Genomic DNA, 20089 nt, shown 5'->3' on the forward strand with positions numbered 1-20089 from the left:
TAATCTTGGCATATCTTTTATTGCCTCACTAGTTTTTTTTTTTTGCTATCTTTATTTTTTATTTTTTCGATTTCGCCTCAGGTTTCCTGGTTACCGGTCCTATGTTTAACGTAGAGATGCCATTGTTTGATGTTGCAATTTCCGTGTTTACACAAGCTATGCATGATTTGGAGATGATATACTTTGAATGGATAATGGACTTTATGCTACTCAAAGTCTAGTCAAGTCAAGGCTCAAACGATGACTGGATGATACATTGGTGTCACGAGCCGAAATTCCACCATCGGGATCGTGATGGCGCCTAACATCACACCTGCTAGGCAAGCCAACATTAGATACTTATTAGCCAATTCCTTTACATTTCGGTGATTAACAATAAGCAAGCTAAAACAAGTTGAAATGAACGTGGAAGTAAATAAATAACAACCCTGATTATATACTATTACTACCCAGAATCCAGAGTCACAATTCACGAACATTCTAAGATATTACTACAAGTATTTGTCCGAAAGAAAATACAATTGTTTGCGAAATAAAGAAAACAGTAAAATATGAAGTGTAGAAGGGGACGCCAGGGCCTGCGGACGCCAACAGGACTACCTTGGGTTTCCAAGCAAGTGAATCCTACAACCAGCCTCTCGATCAGCCCAAACCTGCTCCAAAATCTGTACAAGAAGTGCAGAGTGAAGTATCAGTACAACAAACCCCATGTACTAGTAAGTGCCGAGCCCAACCTCGACGAAGGAGTGACCAGGCTACGACGGGGAAATGACAATATAACCTGCATACAGTGTACAATAAAAGCTGAAAGAAGGACAAGATAAAATAGAGTAGTAACTCGCAAGAAGTGAATACAGTTCTCCAAGCATATCATCAGTGTTCACCTTTTAGCAATCCTTAAGTGCAATTTGAGACTACCATTCAGCTAACACTGTCAAGGAAAATATAATCATATAGGTTGTTGCGGCGTGCAACCCGATCCCACCGTACATCTCATATTCCTTCCTTATTTCTTCTTATTAACACAAATAATAGAATATAGATAAGATTGTTGCAGCGTGCAACCCGATCCCGCCATATCACAATAATCACAATCATAGTTCACCCTTATTTCACCACAATCCACCCTTATTACATATGTTGCAGCGTGCAACCCGATCCCACCGTACATATCATATCACCCTTATTCTTCCTCAATATATCACCCTTATTCCACTTGTTCCGGCACGCAACCTGATCCCACCATATCAATATCAGTTACTCTGCAAGTACAGAAATTACACAATTCAAATTGCATAACTCTTCACATGGCTCAACCTCAAGCCCAAAATAATTAGGGAGCTTATACACTATGAGACTTTACACGGGTAATACTACTTAGCGAGACCAATCCAGAATATGTCTTGAAAGTACCAATAACCAACTCAAGCAAGTCATAGGAGGCAACGAAACTACGAAACAACTAATACTTTCCGCAAAGAGAAACAATGTCTAACAAGTAGCAATCAAACACGGAAATACAAGTTAAACATATAGTAGTTATGACAGGAAATGAGACAATATGAGAGGAACAAAAAAGAAACAGGTAAAACGGGTAACTTGGCGGTGCATAGGTACCGTCACCTCACCTATACGCCACTCGCATGGATTTCATATAGAAAATAAGTCAAGGGTTCCTAATCCCTCGAGTCAAAGTTAGACACGCCACTTACCTCGCTCGCGTGCCACTCAATGCTCAATTACCATTTTTTCTCTAGTATCCACCTCCAAACTACTCGTATCTAGCCATAATTAACTCAATAATATCAATTATTGCTAAAGGAATCAACTACAATGCATAAATTTAGATTTCTCAAACGTTCCCCCCAAAGTCAGAAATCGACCTCTAGCCTGCTTGGTCAAAACCCGAGGTTCAGACCAAAATCCATTTACTCATTCACCCCCGAGCCTGGATATATAATTGGTTTTGAAACCCAACCTCAATTCGAGATTTAAATCCCAATTTCCCAAATCCCTAGTTTCTACCCAAAAACCCCCAATTCTACCAAGAACACTCTAGATTTTAGGTTGAAAATTCATGAAATGCAATGGTTAATTGAAAGAAAGTGGTTTAGAATCACTTGCCAACACTTATGGGAAGAAATTATCTTTTGAAAATTGCCTCTAGGTCTTCTTGCTTTTAAAAATTTGAAAGAATGACTTAAGTCCTATTTTGGGACTGTTTTATGAACTGGGAGACAATGTTCATCGCGTTCGCGAGAACACTGTCGCGTTCGCGAAGAGCTGCCCTGCTATTCTTATGCGATCTCGAAACCCTCACCGCATTCGTGAAGGCTATGCCCCCTAGCCTTCGCGTTCAAGAGCCCGTGCTCGCGTTCGCGTAAAAGGAAAGTCTGACCCCTCCCCCATGTCCCAAATGCTTCGTGTTCGCAAGCTCGTACTCGCGTTCGCGTAGAAGGAAAGTCTAACCCTCTCCCATGTCCCAAATGTTTCGCGTTTGCGATGAGCCGGTTGCATTCGCGAAGGGTAAAGACCTCATCACTCCGCATTCGCGACCAAGCCTTCGCATTCGCGACCAAGCCTTCGCGTTGGTGACGAGGAAAAACTCACCCTGACCAGCTTACCCTTCGCGTTCGCGAGAGTACCTTTGCGAACGCTAAGAAGAACACACCAGAACAACTGCTACAACAAAAATACCAAATTTTCTAAGTTCAAAACATCCCGTAGCTTATCCGAAACTCACCCGAGTCCTCGGGGCTCCAAACCGAACATGCACACAAGTCTTAAAGCATCATTGCTTGCGCGATTAAATCGCCAAAATAATACTTAGAACTACGAATTGAACACCAAATCGAATAAAATTTTCAAGAAAGCTTTATAACTTCTAACTTCACAATCGGAAGCCCGAATAATGTCAAATCAATTTTGTTTCTCACCAAATTTCACCGATAAGTTATAGATATTATAATGGACTTATACTGGGCTCTAGAACCAAAATAAGGACCCGGTATCAACAACGCCAAACATCAATCAATTCTTTAAAACCATTAGATTTTCAGCTTTTGTTTTTTAATTTTTCAATAAAAATTCATAACTCGGGTTAGGGACCTCGAAATTAGATTCCGGACATACAACCAGGTCCTATATTTCATTGCGGACCCATCGGGACCGTCAAAATACAGGTCTAGGTCCGTTTACTCAAAACATTGACCGAAGTCAACTAAAATCAACTTTTAAGGCAAAATCTTATTTTTATTAACTTTCAACATAGAAGCTTTCCGAAAACACGCCCGGACTGTGCACTCAAATAGAGGAGGGTAAAAATAAGATTTTTAAGGCTTAAGAGCACAAAATCGAGTTCTAAAACATAAGATGACCTTTTGGGTCATCACATTCTTCACCTCTAAAATAACCGTTCATCCTCGAACGGACATAAAAAGTACCTGAGCTGATGAAAAGGTGGGGATATCTACTACCCATATCAGACTCGGACACCTAGGTAGCTGCCTCAATAGGCTGACGTCTCCACTGCACTCAAACTGAAGGATAACTCTTCGACTTCAACTGACGAACCTGCCGGTCTAGAATAGCTACCGACTCCTCATCGTAGGTTAAATCCTTGTCCAACTGGATAGTGCTAAAATCTAACACGTGGGATGGATCGTCATGATACTTCCGGAGCATGGACACATGGAATACCAGATGGACTGCTGATAAACCAGGTGGCAGCGCAAGTCTATAGGCCACCTCTCCCACTCGCTCAAGGATCTCAAAAAGCCCGATATACCTAGGGCTCAACTTGCCCTTATTTCCAAATCTAATTACACCCTTCATGGGTGTCACATGGAGCAGCACTCTCTCTCCTACCATGAATGCAACATCACAAACCTTACGATCGACATAACTCTTCTATCTGGACTGAACTGTGCGAAGTCTATCCTGAATTATCTTAACCTTATCCAAGGCATCCTGTACCAAATCTGTACACAGCAACCGATCCTCCCCCGACTCAAACCATCCAACCGGCGATCGACACCGTCTACCATATAATGCCTCATCAGGAGCCATCTGGATGCTCGACTGGTAGCTGTTGTTGTAGGCAAACTCCACAAGGGGAAAGAACTGATACAATGATCCTCAAAGTCTATAGCACATGCGTAGAGCATATCCTCCAAGATCTGAATAGTACGCTCAGACTGTCCGTCCGTCTGAGGATGAAATGTTGTGCTCAGCTCAACCTGCATACCCAACTCACGCTGCACTGCCCTCCAAAAATGCAAGGTAAACTCGTACCTCGATCAGAAATGATAGACACGGGCACATCGTGAAGACGAACGATCTCACGGATATAAATCTTTGCCAACCACTCTAAAAAATAGGTAATTCCACAAGAATAAAATGTGATGACTTGGTCGATCTATCCAAAATAACCCAAACATCATCGAACTTCATCTGAGTTGGTGGGAGTCTAACAACGAAATCCATAGTGATACACTCCCACTTCCACTCAGGAATCTCTATCTTCTGAAGCAAACCACCAGGTTCTGATGCTCGTACTTTACTTGCTAATAATTTAGACACCGAGCTACATATGCAACTATATCCTTCTTCATCCTCCTCCACCAATAATGTTACCGCAAGTCCTAATACATCTTGGCAGTGCGCGAATTAATAAAATACCGGGAACTGTGGGCCTCTTCTAGAATCAACTCACAAAGTCCATCCACATTAGGCACACAAACACGACCCTGCATCCTCAAAACTCTATCATCTCCAACCGTAACCTACTTGGCATCACCGTGCTGCACCGTGTCCAAGGACAAGCAAATGGGGGTCATCATACTAACGCTCTCTGATGCACTCATACAAAGAAGACCGAGAAACCACGCAAGCTAGAACCCAGCTGGGCTCTGAAACATCCAATATCACAAACTGATTGGCCAACGCCTGCATATCCAGTGCTAACGTTCTCTCACCAACTGGAATATATGCAAGGCTACCCATACTCTCCGCCTTCCTACTCAAAGCATCAGCCACCACATTGGCCTTCCCACGATGATACAAGATGGTGATATCATAGTTTTTCAATAGTTCCAACCACCTCCTCTGCCTTAAATTGAGAACCTTTTACTTGAACAAATATTACAAACTCCGATGATCCGTGAACACCTCACACGACAGGCCATAAAGATAGTGTCTCGAAATCTACAGCGCGTGAATAATGGTCGCCAGCTCTAAGTCATGAACATCTTCTCATGAACCTTCAACTACCGTGAAGCATATACAATAACCTTGCCACCCTATATCAATACCGCACCAAGTCCAATAAGAGAAGGGTTACCATATACTGTATAGGGCCCTAAACCTGTGGGCAAACTTAACACCGGTGCCGTAGTCAAAGCTGTCTTGAGCTTCTAAAAGCTCACCTCACACTCGTCTGACCATCTGAACGGGGCACCCTTCTAGGTAACCCTGGTCAACGGGGCTGCTATAGATGAAAACCCCTCCATAAACCGACGGTAATAACCTGCCAACCCAAGAAACTACGGATCTCCGTGGCTGAAGTAGGCCTAGGACAATTCTGAACGGACTCAATCTTCTTAGGATCCACCTGAATACCCTATGTTGATACAATGTGCCCCAAGAAAGAGATTGAGTCCAACTAAAACTCACATTTTGAAAACTTAGCATACAATTGGCTGTCTCTCAGCGTTTGAAGTACGATCCGAAGATGCTGCTCATGCTCCTCTCGGCTGTAGGAGTAGATCAGATATCATCAACAAACATAATCACAAAGGAATCCAGGTAAGGCTTGAACACCTGGTTCATCAAATCCATAAATGTTGCTGGGGCATTTGTCAAGCCAAATGATATCACCGGGAACTCATAATGCCCATATCGACTCAGAAAAGCTATCTTAGGGACATCGGATGCCCTAATCCTCAACTGATAGTAGCCAGACCTCAAATCGATCTTTGAAAACACTTTGGCGCCCTGAAGATGATCAAATAAGTCATCAATCCTTGGCAATGGATACTTGTTCTTGATGGTGACTTTGTTCAACTACCGATAATCTATGCACATCCTCATCAATCCATCCTTCTTATTCACAAATAACACGGACGCACCCCATGGCGAGACACTAGGTCTAATGAAGCCCTTATCAAGCAAATCTTGCAACTGCTCCTTCAACTCTTTAAACTCTGGCGGGGCCATTCGATATGGCGGAATAGAAAAGGGCTGAATGACCAGAACCAAATTAATACAGAAGTTAATATCCCTGTCGGGTGGCATTGCCGGCAGGTTTGCAGGAAATACCTCTGGAAACTCTCGAACAACTGGTACAGAATCCATGGGAGGAACCTTCGCACTAGAATCGCAGACATAAGCCAAATAAACTAGACACCCTTCTCGACCATACGCCGAGCCTTCATATAAGAGATAACCCTATTGGTAGAATGACCAGAAGTCCTTTTCCACTCTAATCAAGGCAACCCCGGCAAGGCTAAGGTCACTGTCTTGGCATGACAGTCCAATATAGCATGATAAGGTGACAGCCAATCCATCCCTAAAATGACATCAAAATCAACCATATCGAGAAGTAGAATATCTACGCTAGTCTCAAGACCCCCAATATTAACCACACACGAACGATAGACACGATCTATAATAATAGAATCATCCGCCAGTGTGGACACATATACAGGAGCACTCAAACAGTCACGGGGTACAACCTAATATGAAGAAAAATAAGATGACACATAGGAGTAGGTAGACCCTGGATCAAATAGAACTGAAGCATCTCTACTGCAAACTGAAATAGTACCTGTGATAATAGCATCGGATGACTCAGCCTCAGGCCTGGCTGGAAAAGCATAACACCAGGGCTGAGCCCCACCACTCTAAGCCATATCTCTAGGACGGCCTCCTATTGGCTGGCCTCCTCCTCTAACGGCCTGGCCTCCACCTCTAACGGCCTGACCTCCACCTCTAACGGCCTGACCTCTACCTCTGGCTCCTTGACCCCTAACTCTAGATGGTTGGGCAGGCAGTGATGTAACTGATGTCGTAATCATGGCATGAAAACTCTGTTGTGGCGCACCGCCCAACAATATCTGACTAGTCCTCATGATATGACCAAAACCACCACACTCAAAACATCCATCCGAGTGTTGTGGCTGCTAAAACTGAGTCTGACCTAGACGGGCCGGATGACCATAGTAATAACTTTGAATAGGAGGTGCACTGCAGGTTGGCTGCCCAGAATGAGGCACATAGGGACCACGACTCCCTGAAGCATTGTGGGATGCCTGAAGCGCTGAATGATATGGCCTGGGAGGATTGCCCCTACCAAAAGTACCTATGCCTCCAGACGAGGCACTACTAAAACTACCGGAATGACGAGGTCTCTTGTCAGATCCCTGACCACTCCCCTGAGCTAGGAACATCTTGATTCGCCTGGCAACACTAGCAGCCACCTAAACAAAATCTCGGTCCCAGTCTCCTTAGCCATCTGCAATCTGATAGGCTGAACAAGTCCCTCAATAAACCTCCTCGCCCTTTCTCTCTTGGTAGGAAGTAGAAGAATATCATGTTGGTCCAGATCTACAAATTGAGTCTCGTACTGAGTGACAGTCATAGAACCTTGTTGCAGATGCGCGAAGTACCTCCGATAGTCTTTTATCTGAGTGATAGGAATGAACTTCTCAAGAAATAACTGAGAGAACTGGTCCCAAGTGAGAGCACGCGACCCAGCTGGTCTAGTCAACATATAATCCCTCCACCATTTCTTAGCGGAACCCGACAAATGAAATGCAGCAAAGTCGACCCTATTGGTCTCCACGATCCTCATGTTCAGTAACACCTCATGACACCTGTCTAGATAGTCTTGGAGATCCTCTGAAGATGCACCACTGAAGTGAACTGGAAAATCTTGGTGAACCTATCCAATCTCCACAAGGCCTTAGAAGACATAGCCGATCCATCACTGGTCAATGCCGCAAAACCCAGCTGAGCTGCTGGAGTTTGAAATTGGGGAGCCATCTGCTCCGGAGTGCGAGTAGTGGGAGTCTGTGCTCCTCCCCTAGCCTGAGAGATGGTTGGTGTTATAGGAAATGTGACGGTCTATGCCATACTCTCCATGAGGCCCACTAGACAGACTAAATCATCTTGAAGTACCGGGGTGGCAATGAACCCCTCTAGGACCTGAGCTGGTCCTACTGGAATGGTCTGGGCTGGAGCCTCCTCATTAAGCTCTACCTAAGGCTCCGTCGCTGGTGTTGTTGCTAGAGCTCTAGGCTGAGACCTGCCCTTGCCTCGGCCTCTGACACGGCCTCAGCCTCATCCTCTACCCCTCGTAGGAGTTGCCACTAGGGGCTCTGGCTGCTGCTCAGCTGAAGATACAGTATGTGTTCTCGCCATCTGTGAAAGAACAAAGGTAGAAGAGTCTGATTAACATTGAGAGAATAAAATCGCACGACAGAAAACGATAAAAGTAAACTTGTTCCTAAACTCTGTATCCTCTGAGAGATAAGTACAGACGTCTCCGTACCGATCCCCCAGACTCTACTATGCCTGCTCGTGAATTGTGAGACATAGGCAAACTAGTGCTCTGATACCAACTTGTCACGACCCGAAATCCCACTATTAGGACCGTGATGGAGCCTAACATCACACTTGCTAGGCAAGACAACATTAGAGATTTATTAGCCAATTCCTTTACGTTTCAGTGATTAATAATAAGCAAGCTAAAATAAGTTGAAATGAATGTGGAAGTAAATAAATAACAACCCCGATTATATACTATTACTACCCAGAATTTGGAGTCACAATTCACGAACATTCTAAGATTTTACTATAAGTATTTGTCCGAAAGAAAATACAATTGTTTGCGAAATAAAGAAAATAGTAAAGTATGAAGTGTAGAAGGGGACGCCAGGGCGTGCGGACGCCAACAAGACTACCTTGGGTCTCCAAGCAAGTGAATCCTACAACCAGCCTCTCGATCAGCCCAAATCTGCTCCAAAATCTGCACAGGAAGTGCAGAGTGCATTATCAGTACAACCGACCCCATGTACTGGTAAGTGCAAGGCCTAACCTCGATGAAGGAGTGACGAGGCTACGGCGGGGCAATCATAATATAACCTGCATACAGTGTATAATAAAAGTAGAAAGAAAGACATGATAAAATAGAGTAGTAACTCGCAAGAAGTAAATACAGTTCTCGAAGCATATCATCAGTGTTAAGCTATTACCAATCCTTAAGTGCAATTTGAGACTACTGTTCAGCTAACACGATCAAGGAAAATATAAGCATATAGGTTGTTGCGGCGTGCAACTCAATCCCACCGTACATCTCATATTCCTTGCTTATTTCTTCTTATTAACATAAACAACAGAATATAGATAAGAGTGTTGCGGCTTGCAACCCGATCCCACCATATCACAATAATCACAAATACAGTTCACCCTTATTTCACCACAATTCACCCTTATTACACTTGTTGCAGCGTACAACCCGATCCCACCGTACATATCATGTCACCTTTATTCTTCCTCAATATATCACCCTTATTCCACCTGTTGCGGCGCGCAACCCCATCCCACCATATCAATATCAGTTACTTTGCAAGTACAGAAATTACACAATTCAAATCACATAACTCTTCACAAGGCTCAACTTCAAACCCAAAACAATTAGGGAGCTTATACACTATGAGACTTTACACAGGTAATACTACTCAGCGAGACCGATCCAGAATATGCCTTGAAAGTGCCAATAACCAACTCAAGCAAATCATAGGAGGCAACGAAACTACGAAACAACTAATACTTTCTGCAAAGAGAAACAATGTCTAACAAGTATCAATCAAGCCCGAATATATAATTGGTTTTGGAATTCGACCTCAATTTGAGGTCTAAAACCCCAATTTCCCAAATCCCTAGTTTCTACCCAAAACCTTAATATTGTATCATGAACACTCTAGATTTTAGGTTGAAAATTCATAAAATGTAATGGGTAATTAAAAGAAAGTGGTTTAAAATCACTTACCAACACTTCGGGGAAGAAATTATCTTTTGAAAATCGCCTATAGGTCTTCTAGCTTTTAAAAATTTGAAAGAATGGCTTAAGTCCAGTTTTGGGACTGTTTTATGAACTGGGCGATAATGTTCATCGCATTCGCGAGGACATTGTCACGTTCACGAAGAGCTGCCCTGCTAAGCTTACGCGATCGTGAAACCCTCACCGCGTTCGCGTAGGCTATGCCCCCCGGCCTTCGCGTTCGCGAGCCCATGCTCGCGTTCGTGTAGAAGGAAAGTCTAACCTCTCCCCCATGTGCCTAATGCTTCGCGTGCGCGATGAGTCGGTCGCGTTCGCGAAGGGTAAAGCCCTCATCACTCCTCGTTCACAACCAAGCCTTCGCGTTCGCGAGGAGGAAAAACTCACCCTGACCAGCTTACTTTTCGTGTTCGCGAGAGTACCTTCGCGAACGCAAAGAAGAACATACCAGAACAGCTGCTGCAACAAAAATACCAGATTTTCTAAGTTCAAAACATCTCGTAGCCTATCCGAAACCCACCCGAGCCTTCGGGGCTCCAAACCAAATATGCACACAAGTCTTAAAACATCATACTAACTTGCTTGCGCGATCAAATCGCCAAAATAACACCTAGAACTACGAATTGAACACCAAATCGAATGAAATTTTCAAGAAAGCTTTAAAACTTCTAACTTCACAACCGGACGTCCGAATCACGTCAAAAAAATTCCGTTTCTCACCAAATTTCACAGATAATTTATTTATATTATATTGGACATGTACCGGGCTCCAAAACCAAAATACAAACCCGATATCAACAAGGCCAAGCATCAATCAATTCTATAAAACCATTAGATTTTCAGCTTTTTTTAAAATTTTCAACAAAAATTTATAATTCGGGCTAGGGACCTTGGAATTCGATTCCGGACATACACCCATGTCCCACATTTCATTACGGACCCATTGGGACCGTTAAAATATGGGTTCGGGTCCGTTTACTCAAAACATTGACCGAAGTCAACTAAAATCAACTTTTTAGGCAAAAATTCTTATTTTTATCAACTTTCAACGTAAAAGCTTTCCAGAAATACGTCCGGACTGTGCACGCAAATCGAGAAGAAAAAAAATGAAATTTTAATGCTAAAGAGCACAAAATCAAGTTCTAAAACCTAAGATGACCTTTTGGGTCATCACAAATGGGATATACTCAAACTGTCCGAAGATATTTAATTAGCTGAATCACTATTTTGTTGATTGTTTGTTATCATCAAAGGCCAAAGCATAAAGCTTAGTGACACTCGAGCTAACTCGTCTATGTTTTCACTTTTTCATTTTTTTCTAGATCAAGATTCAAGGCATTTGTTGCTAGAAAATCACGTCTAACACCATCGTCTAATGAATTTGTAGTTGAATTTTGAAGTCTCTTTAAGACAAATAGGTTGTTATAACTTGTTGCCTTATGTCAGTGTGTTTGTAGAATGTGCAGATTACTATATTTGTGGAATGTATCGATGTATGGATGTATATTTGTATAATTGTATCAGTTGTCAAACCGATATCAATTCACTTGATATCTTATCAGGTGGCTAGCAGATTAATTCATTTAAAAGTCGATAATCGATAAGCCGAACTGTTAAGCGCGTAAATAACGACCCGATCCGTCCGATAATTAGTCCTAATACCAAGACAATACAGATTCATTTTTATACTTTCTAGCTATTGAAAAGTTTTTACTTTAGTGTTGTTCTTCATACTCAATTGGCTTCGAACCAAGGATTCAACCGAGGGCATAAATTATTGCCCAACCCAAGTTCAAGCTGGGCTATAATATTATAACTGGTTTGATTATTCTTTTTGTCTTTCACTCGTTTATTTAATATCTTTGATTATTTATGTTGTATCAATCCGCGTGTCTTTAAAATTGTAAGTAAATTTAATTGTTATCCATTTTAATATAAACAATATTCAATTCACTTAATAAATTCAAATGATTCCCTCCGTTATCTTTCCTAATAAGTTGCCTACTCTTTCTAAATTTTTTTTTAAGTGAAAGATACTTTGGATACACAACTTCGTAGCCAATGAACTGAATATGAAATCCAAGTAGATTCAAAGGCATCTAAGCTGTAATGTAAATTAGAAGAAATCAAGAAAAAAATATCCAATACATTGCCTGGCTACTAATTAAAGCCGCCGCAGTTGAACTAGTCTCTCATTGCCCATATCATTAAATGGATATATTTTAATTGGTCCATAGCACATCATGCCAGCTAGCTATTGCCTCAAGCTTGTTCCAAATAACTATTTACACCTATCATAATAGTTTAAACATCTCCCTCCATTTTAATTTATTTGAAAGCCAAAAGTTTTAATTTTGATTGCGATTTCACATATATACTTTAAAGTTTTTTAAAAATAAAAGTTATATACTTAAAAATTATTAAAGTATAATAAATCACAATAATTAAAACTTTAAAATATATACAAAAAGATCGTGATAAAAGAAATTCTTTTTTTCTTTTTCAAATTTCAAACCGTATTAAATAAATTGGGAAGGAAGGAGCTTTATAGTTTACTTTAATAGTAATGGAATAATAAATAGGACCGAGAGGTATTTTCTTAAACCTTTTTTTCAGTATTTTCATAATTAAGCAAGGGCTAAGCCGTAAAAACAGTCGATATTATTTTATTTATCTGAGCGTGATCCAGATTCTTGTATCCTAGATAGGGGCCCATAGAATATTTGCAAACAAGGGCCCGAAATTTATGAAATTGACAATAGAAGGAGCCTTATCCGGTGTAAGTACACGTGGCACTTCCAAGGCAGTTTTTAATTTCGGCGGCATTAAGGTATCTGTCTGTAGCTTGATAATGACGTCATCCAATGCAACAAACCTGTATTTTTCTGAATTGCCAGGACTACCCTTTTCCATGGCTTAGATATTTGCAACAAATCTAAAGTAAATATCCCTTTCAATCTATGTAATGACGCGTAATTAGAAGTATACTTCATGAGAAAAAATATTTAATACACACATACCTAACACAAAGAACATATATTTAGTCTCAACTGGTATATATTTAATAGTTCTTGAAGAGTGTTCAATATATAAACTGTATAAACTGTCCAGTTTACACGATCAGTAGACACAAAGACATTTTTACACTGTATATTTAGATAAAATATTAAATTTTAGAGATATAATATATATTGAGCCCGGCAACTGGACAGAAAAATAGTGAATATAAAAATTGAGCCCGGCAATCAGTCCAAATTGGAGGTGTAAAACAAATGTAAAAATAGGTGTAGAATAGTTAACAATTTTAAAAAAAATGAATAGCAAGAATGAATATAATTAAGAAAACATATTTTAGTCATACCTAGCATATCTTCAAATTATAAATATGAACTTAGAGAATAAAAAATACAAGAAATATATGATTATAACAACATACTTGATGTACACCATATTATGGGGATCTGAATAAGATAAAGTCTATACAGATTTTATCCCTACTTTATAAAAATAGAGAGACTGTTTACAGATCTTATCCCTACTTTATAAGAATAGAGAGACTGTTTTCGAAAGATCATCAACCCTAAAAAATTAATTCTCAACGGACAAAATATACAAAATTAAAGGCACTTTTTGAAGCAAATATACTTTTCACATTAAAAACACTCACAAAGCTTAAAAAATTATAACTATTGAAACATGTTTTTTTTGGCAGCAATTATAATATTATTATTTCTACACTACTAGAAACAATATGCTTTTCCTTGGGCATTAGGTAAGAGGGCATAAATGTCATTCCAAAATAAATAATTAAAGCATATTGACAAAGTAGTTTCCTTGTCACAGTGTGTACCCAATGGGATTAAAATATCTACTAGCAACTGACTTTACTAATCTTTCTCTATTTCTCTGTCTTCTTCAATTCAATTCAATTCAATACACACAGAAAAAAGTATCTCTTATCTTCTCTCACTCACACCAATTCTATTCTCTTCTCCTTTATCCATTCCCCTCCCTTTGTCGGCCGTAAATTATCCATTTCTGTTTGATCCTTTTCTTTTATCCTACTTCCTTTTTTCCCTTCTTTTATCTGATTTTGTGAAACTACTTTGGTTTCCTTAATCTTGATATAATATTGTGATTTATTAAGATAATTAACAGGAAAGTTGAAGACTTTATTGTTGTTGAAGCTACGATCTGTGATCGGAAGCTGTTGGTTGTAATCCAGGTGTGATATACTGATTTTAGATAGTACTTAACGCAATTATTCTTGTTCTTTTGGATTGATCGAATGATTATACGACTTAATAAGTTGAATCTTATCGAAACTCAAGAAGAATTAAGTTTAAAGATTTTATCTTTCTTTCTTTTTTGTGTATGCGAGTTTAACTATGTTTTGATACACAGTAATATAAAGACTGTTAAGTAGTGATCAGAGACAAAGGGTTGACTTTGATGTTAGTCCCAAACTGAGTTTTGAATTCAGTTGAAGCACTGAATTGGTCAAATACTTTGTAATCCTCTGTTTTTAGGAACATTAGAATTCACTTGTAGTTTGTCAAACTATTTAATTTGTCTTCTTGAACTAAATTAGATTTGTATTTCTCTTAAAAGATTACTTACCATAATCTTTTTAATAAATAAAAAAGAAAAAGACCATTGTTTTAACAGACAAATTATTGGCTATTGGAATGAAATAGGTCCAAATAGAATCGAGTCGATATAGAGAATTAATACAAGTGACCCTTACTAGTTTGGGATTAAGTCGTAGTTGTAATCTATTGTTATCTTGTTGGAAAAATGATGTCCTTGGTTTTAATCTATTGTTGTCTTAGTAGATTGCGGAGCAGGCAGAATGAGCTCTTTACAAGGGCCTGTTATGTGTCCTGTGGTTCGTGGAAAGCAAACAAGTCAGTTTGCTGTTCCTTTCAAATCTTCTGTAGTGAGGGCTAAGATTTTGAAGAGTGGGTTCTGGGGGCTCAATGGGATCTCTAGCTGCCAGGTTAATGTGGCTCGTCAACCACGATCACGAGTAAGCAAGGTGATTGGATGCAGTTTTAGTTCATCATCAAATGGAAATGGTAGCACGGCAGAAAATTCCAATGAAAACGATGCAGATTATGTGAACTCTAGCGTGGTAGAAGCTGGTATGCTAACTTTGTTCTCAACTGCTATATTCTTTATTGTCATACTTTGTTTCTTATGAGAAAAAACAATTCATAATGCTGGGATTCATTGTACCAAATAATAATTATACTAATAATCATACTGCAATTCATTGTACCAAATAGTATTGGCACCTTATTTGAAGTGTAACCTTCTAATTTAGTATTGAGATGACTCTGCCGCAGTGTGATGATGACATTCCATAATTTTTCCTTTTTTTTGTGGGGTAACTTTCCTAAACTTTTTTTGTAGTTGAAGTGCGAAGTGGGCCAGATGGTTTCATGATCAAGATGAGAGATGGCAGGCATTTGAAATGTGTCCATAATAATCCACAAGGAGGTCATCTACCTGATTATGCTCCACATCCAGCGATTGTTTTAAGAATGGAAGATGGGACAGGACTTCTTCTCCCTATTATTGTTTGTACGTAGATATTTCGTTCATTTGTTTAAGTGACTAGACAGTTTCTTAGGTGCATAATTAAAATATAAGGCTGTCTCTTTTCTCTGTGTGTGTTTATATGACAGTGGAGATGCCAAGTGCGCTGCTCATGGCAGCTGTGCGCAATGTCCAAATTGTAAGTTTCCCCTATATAGGTTCTGGTAAAGCCATCCTGCCAAAATTAGCAGCATTTGTTCTATTCCCGTTACTGAAGAAAAACATTGCCTTTGTTTCAGGCCAGACCAACAATGTATCAAGTTGTGAAGGAAATGGTTGAGAAGATGGGTTACACGGTAAGCTTGCTATATGTGCTTTACCAGCAATTGTGTTAGCTTTTAGGCTTAATCTGACAGTTCCTCTCTTGGAAGGTTAAACTTGTTCGAGTTACCAAGAGAGTGCATGAGGCATATTATGCTCAGTTATACCTGACAAAGGTGTGTAAAATGCTGTTACTATGCTCCGACTAATCATGTTCGCAAGTTTCAATAGGCTTTTAGGCTAGATGATGCAACTTAACCACCTTTGGTGTGGTTGTCATTACAGTCAGACAATGATGCTGAGATTATTAGCTTTGATCTTCGTCCTTCTGATGCAATCAACATTGCTGTGAGAAGCAAGGTGAATAATTAGTCTCCAACTTCTGTTTTATACATCAGCTAACTGATAGTACCATATTATTTTGAATTTTGCCCACATATTGAAACAATCTCCTGAGAGAGAATTTCGTAATCAAGAGATAGTTTTCCTCTTCCTCCTGTGTTTTCTGCTCATTCTCAGTTCATCCATTTCAAGATTTATCCTCTGGTTTCTTTATTAGTCCTCCTTTTGCGGTGTGGATTATGGTGTTTGATAGAAAAGCAAAACATAATGTGAATCTGATGCTTTAATTCCTGCTGTCTTATCCAAGTAATAAAATTTGGGAGAATAGCTTTATTCTCTCTGTTTCTTGATCTCCGACAAGCTCCAAAAACATTCTTAACGTGAAACGTGTGGTGGCAGTTTTGCTCGCGTTTTTAGCTTTAACATAAGTTAACCGAGCTGAAATTAGTAACATTCAATTTTAAGTGGAAATTTTTGTGTAGTCCAGGAATAAAATTATTATCCATCAACTGAACTTGGGTTCAATTTGTTGATTGCCTCCTCCCAGCCTCTGTTGCCCTCTGTGCAACCCTCTCACTTTTTTTAAGTGCTCTATATTGCTTATTTAACTACTTTTTATTACTTCTAAACAAAAATTGATGAATTCTTTTGTATAATAACCTGATTAGATATGATGTTCAGAATATTAGCCTGTTGCCAACATATTCAATATATGTCTTACCTTATATCCACCCTCTACTGAGTGATACAAATACAATCTAGTTCGTGATTCTTCCACTAATAATCTGCTCACTATAATATCTTGAGATTACAACTGCACAATACTCTCTCCATAAACCAAATGATTTCTAAGGGCTCGTATTGTGCCTGATATATGATGGAGAAGGGAGGATTATAATTGCTCCTCCCTTATAGAGATTATAAACTTGAGATCAGAGTCACTCCAATTTTCAGTTGAATGTAACCGCCGTTTTCGTATCTGGGCATATGCCTCCCAGCACTACTCCTTCCCACTCACTTTCATCTTACATACCAAGTACGAAAATTTAAGGATGTAACTATAGTCAATTCCACATTTAATCCCAACCTATCCACGGATCGAGCAGAGTGTAGAACTTTGTCCGAGGCCATCCACATTTTCGTCTAGTCCCCATCACTATAGTCCTAATTGCTCGCTTGTAATCTGATTGTATTGTAATCCAACTTTATCTTTACCTTGCACCAAATGAATGCTAACATAATAAAGCTTCTGTTGTCTAATTGTTCTAGGTGCCAATACAAGTCAACAAGTACTTGGCATACAGTGATGGTATGAGAATAGTTGAAACTCCGAAGCCAGCAGTGCACACTACTGGTTCGGATGGTTTATTGTTCACTGAGCTTGACAGGTAAAGCTCTTTTAGAAAATTCTTGTGAAACTTTGTCCACATCTTGTTTTTGTCAGAAAAAGCAGTTCAATAGATTGCCCAATTTTCTTACATGGTGTGTATTTTAGTGAAAAATGACACACAGCATTATTTCCTGTTTGAGAGATAAAATTGTAGTAGTTTGAAATTTGAAACTAGCAGAAATCTTAACAATACCTTATTCTATAACAATCATTCCCAGACAAGTTGAATTCGGCTATTATCCTCATTGACCATGTTACTCACTTTCTCTGTCGTGACAAATATAATCTAAATTGTTTTAACAATCACATACTTAATCTAACTTGTTTTGTGGGTCAGACCTTCTGGCCGGCCATGCATTGAAACAAAGGAGTTTATTCTTGTGCGGAACATGCTGATTGCAGCAGTTGAAGAACGATATAGAGATGCAGGTACTATTTGTTAACATGTTCAGATTTTGCGTAGAATGGTTTTTCTGCTACCATCTATGCTTTGTGTACCGCTTCCTTTCCATGTTGTTGAAAATCCTTGTCTGTCATTTATTGCTACTATATGGGTCCAGAAATTACATCAATGAGAACCTGCAGAAGGGGGACGGGGTCATTTTCTTCTAAAGATGAAGCATCAACTTTTAAATTTTCTCTGAGTTCTTCTTTTTTTAAAACCTGCAAGTGTAACCTTATCAGCTAAGAATTGACAGGCCTTCTTTATGCACTGGTTTTTCCTGACAGGCCTGAGGCCTTCCCTCGCTAGCTTATTTTTCCTTTTCCGGGGGGAATTTTTTCCTAATTCCTGTTTTCTCCTTTCTTTGTTGTTTTGCCAGTTTATATCCCTGGTTGCATGTTTTATTTCTCACTTGTATATTGGTAACTGCAGCTCTGTGGAGGGACAAGCTTACTCAACTGCGGTCCAAACGAAACTGGATATAACAGGTACATTGTCCAATAATTTTCCTTGACCCTACATATTCTGCGAAAACTATTAGCCTTACTTTCCTTCGACGTGTATTTGAATTTAAACTACTGGAGGAACACGATGGTTGATTTTGATTAGAAGTTTGTTTTCATAGGTGTGCTTTAGAGTTGTCTGAGCAAAGGACTACTGTGTATATAGGGAGTTATTCATCGGAGCCAATGTGGTCAGCATCGTCAAAGATCAATTGTAGCTCTCCGTTAATATGTAAAATAACTTGTGAATATCTGTATAGATTGTAATGCTAATGTAAAACAAACAGGTAAACTTATGGTTCTTGGACATGAACTTTATTCTGTTTCATGTTAATCTTGCAGTTTAAAGTGTGCCTTTCATGTCCTACAAATTGCTATGGTCTGTATAAATGGCATGTAATTGGGTGTCGACTCGCCGTTACCAAATGGCTCAATAGTCAATCTCATAGTATAGTTTTGGATCGTAATATGTGACCACTGTTATGGAAAATCAGCTTAAGATGCTCTTGTTAGCAGGTAATGTTACACAGGATTTAGTAGTTAATCCATAGGTGGATGCTATATGTATGCTCAGTGTAGAAATTGCTGGATTTTGTTGTACTTAGAGTTTAAATCTTGAATACCCTTCTAAATTAATCAGATCCTATTGGCTGATTGACTATGTCATTTAGGAACCCAAAAAAAGAAATTGGAAGTCGTAGTTATAAGGAAAGCGACGGGTTCCTGCACTATTAGACACTGCTGTGTTGACAGCAACAACGATAATAAATTTAGTGTAATCTCTCAAAGAAGGGTTTGAGGATGATAGAGTGTACGTAGACTAGGGGTGGTAAATGGGCGGGTTAGGTTGGATATGGGAGGGTCTTGGGTAATGCAAAAATTGATATATTATCTGACCCGATCCATACTTAATACGGATAAAAAGTGGGTTAACCGGCGAATAATATGGATATTCGTATTATGCATGACTTCTTGATATGATCACTTTTGGAAATTTCTAATCTCTTAAATTTAAAGGACTATCAATTTGAGGCTTTACGAATTTAATTTAAATCCACTAGTTATTTATTTTCTAAGTGGATAATATGATTTTTATCCATATTTGATTCATTTTTAAAAAGTTTATTATTTCATTAATTTTTTTATTGGATAATAGGTGAATAATTGTTTTCTTTTAATTATTTTGCTACCACTAACAAAGACCTTATTACTATTTTTGTGAAGATATAGATATAGAGCTTGTTTTCGATAGGTCCTCCGCGCAGACTGCAGTGTTGACAACAATAGCTTGAATATAGAAAAGAAGATGCTAAATATACCAGGAATCGTGATAGTGAATAAACTAAAATAGTGTTTCAGTCACAGCCATTTGTGGGTATATGCCCAGTTCAACGGGTATCTTGTTTCAGGCCGTAAAAGAAAAACTTGCACGTAATTGTTGTAGAATTTATTAAAAATAGGTTCTTTCCTTTATTGATCAAAGATCTTGG

General features: G+C 39.2%; 1 protein-coding gene across 1 annotated transcript; it reads left to right on the forward strand.

The window, feature by feature from the left end:
* The first annotated feature begins 13948 nt into the window (after positions 1-13948).
* Positions 13949-18970, forward strand: LOC107790732 (bifunctional nuclease 2). The gene is made up of 11 exons (XM_016612689.2): positions 13949-14285; positions 14896-15204; positions 15476-15646; positions 15751-15800; positions 15901-15957; positions 16033-16098; positions 16208-16282; positions 17534-17652; positions 17992-18083; positions 18529-18584; positions 18722-18970. Exons 2-10 carry the CDS (start codon positions 14913-14915, stop codon positions 18579-18581), a joined length of 975 nt encoding a protein of 324 aa, XP_016468175.2. The 5' UTR covers positions 13949-14285; positions 14896-14912; the 3' UTR covers positions 18582-18584; positions 18722-18970.
* The last annotated feature ends 1119 nt before the right edge of the window (positions 18971-20089 follow it).

Source organism: Nicotiana tabacum, chromosome 16, assembly GCF_000715075.1.
Source record: "Nicotiana tabacum cultivar K326 chromosome 16, ASM71507v2, whole genome shotgun sequence".
NCBI lineage: Eukaryota > Viridiplantae > Streptophyta > Magnoliopsida > Solanales > Solanaceae > Nicotiana > Nicotiana tabacum.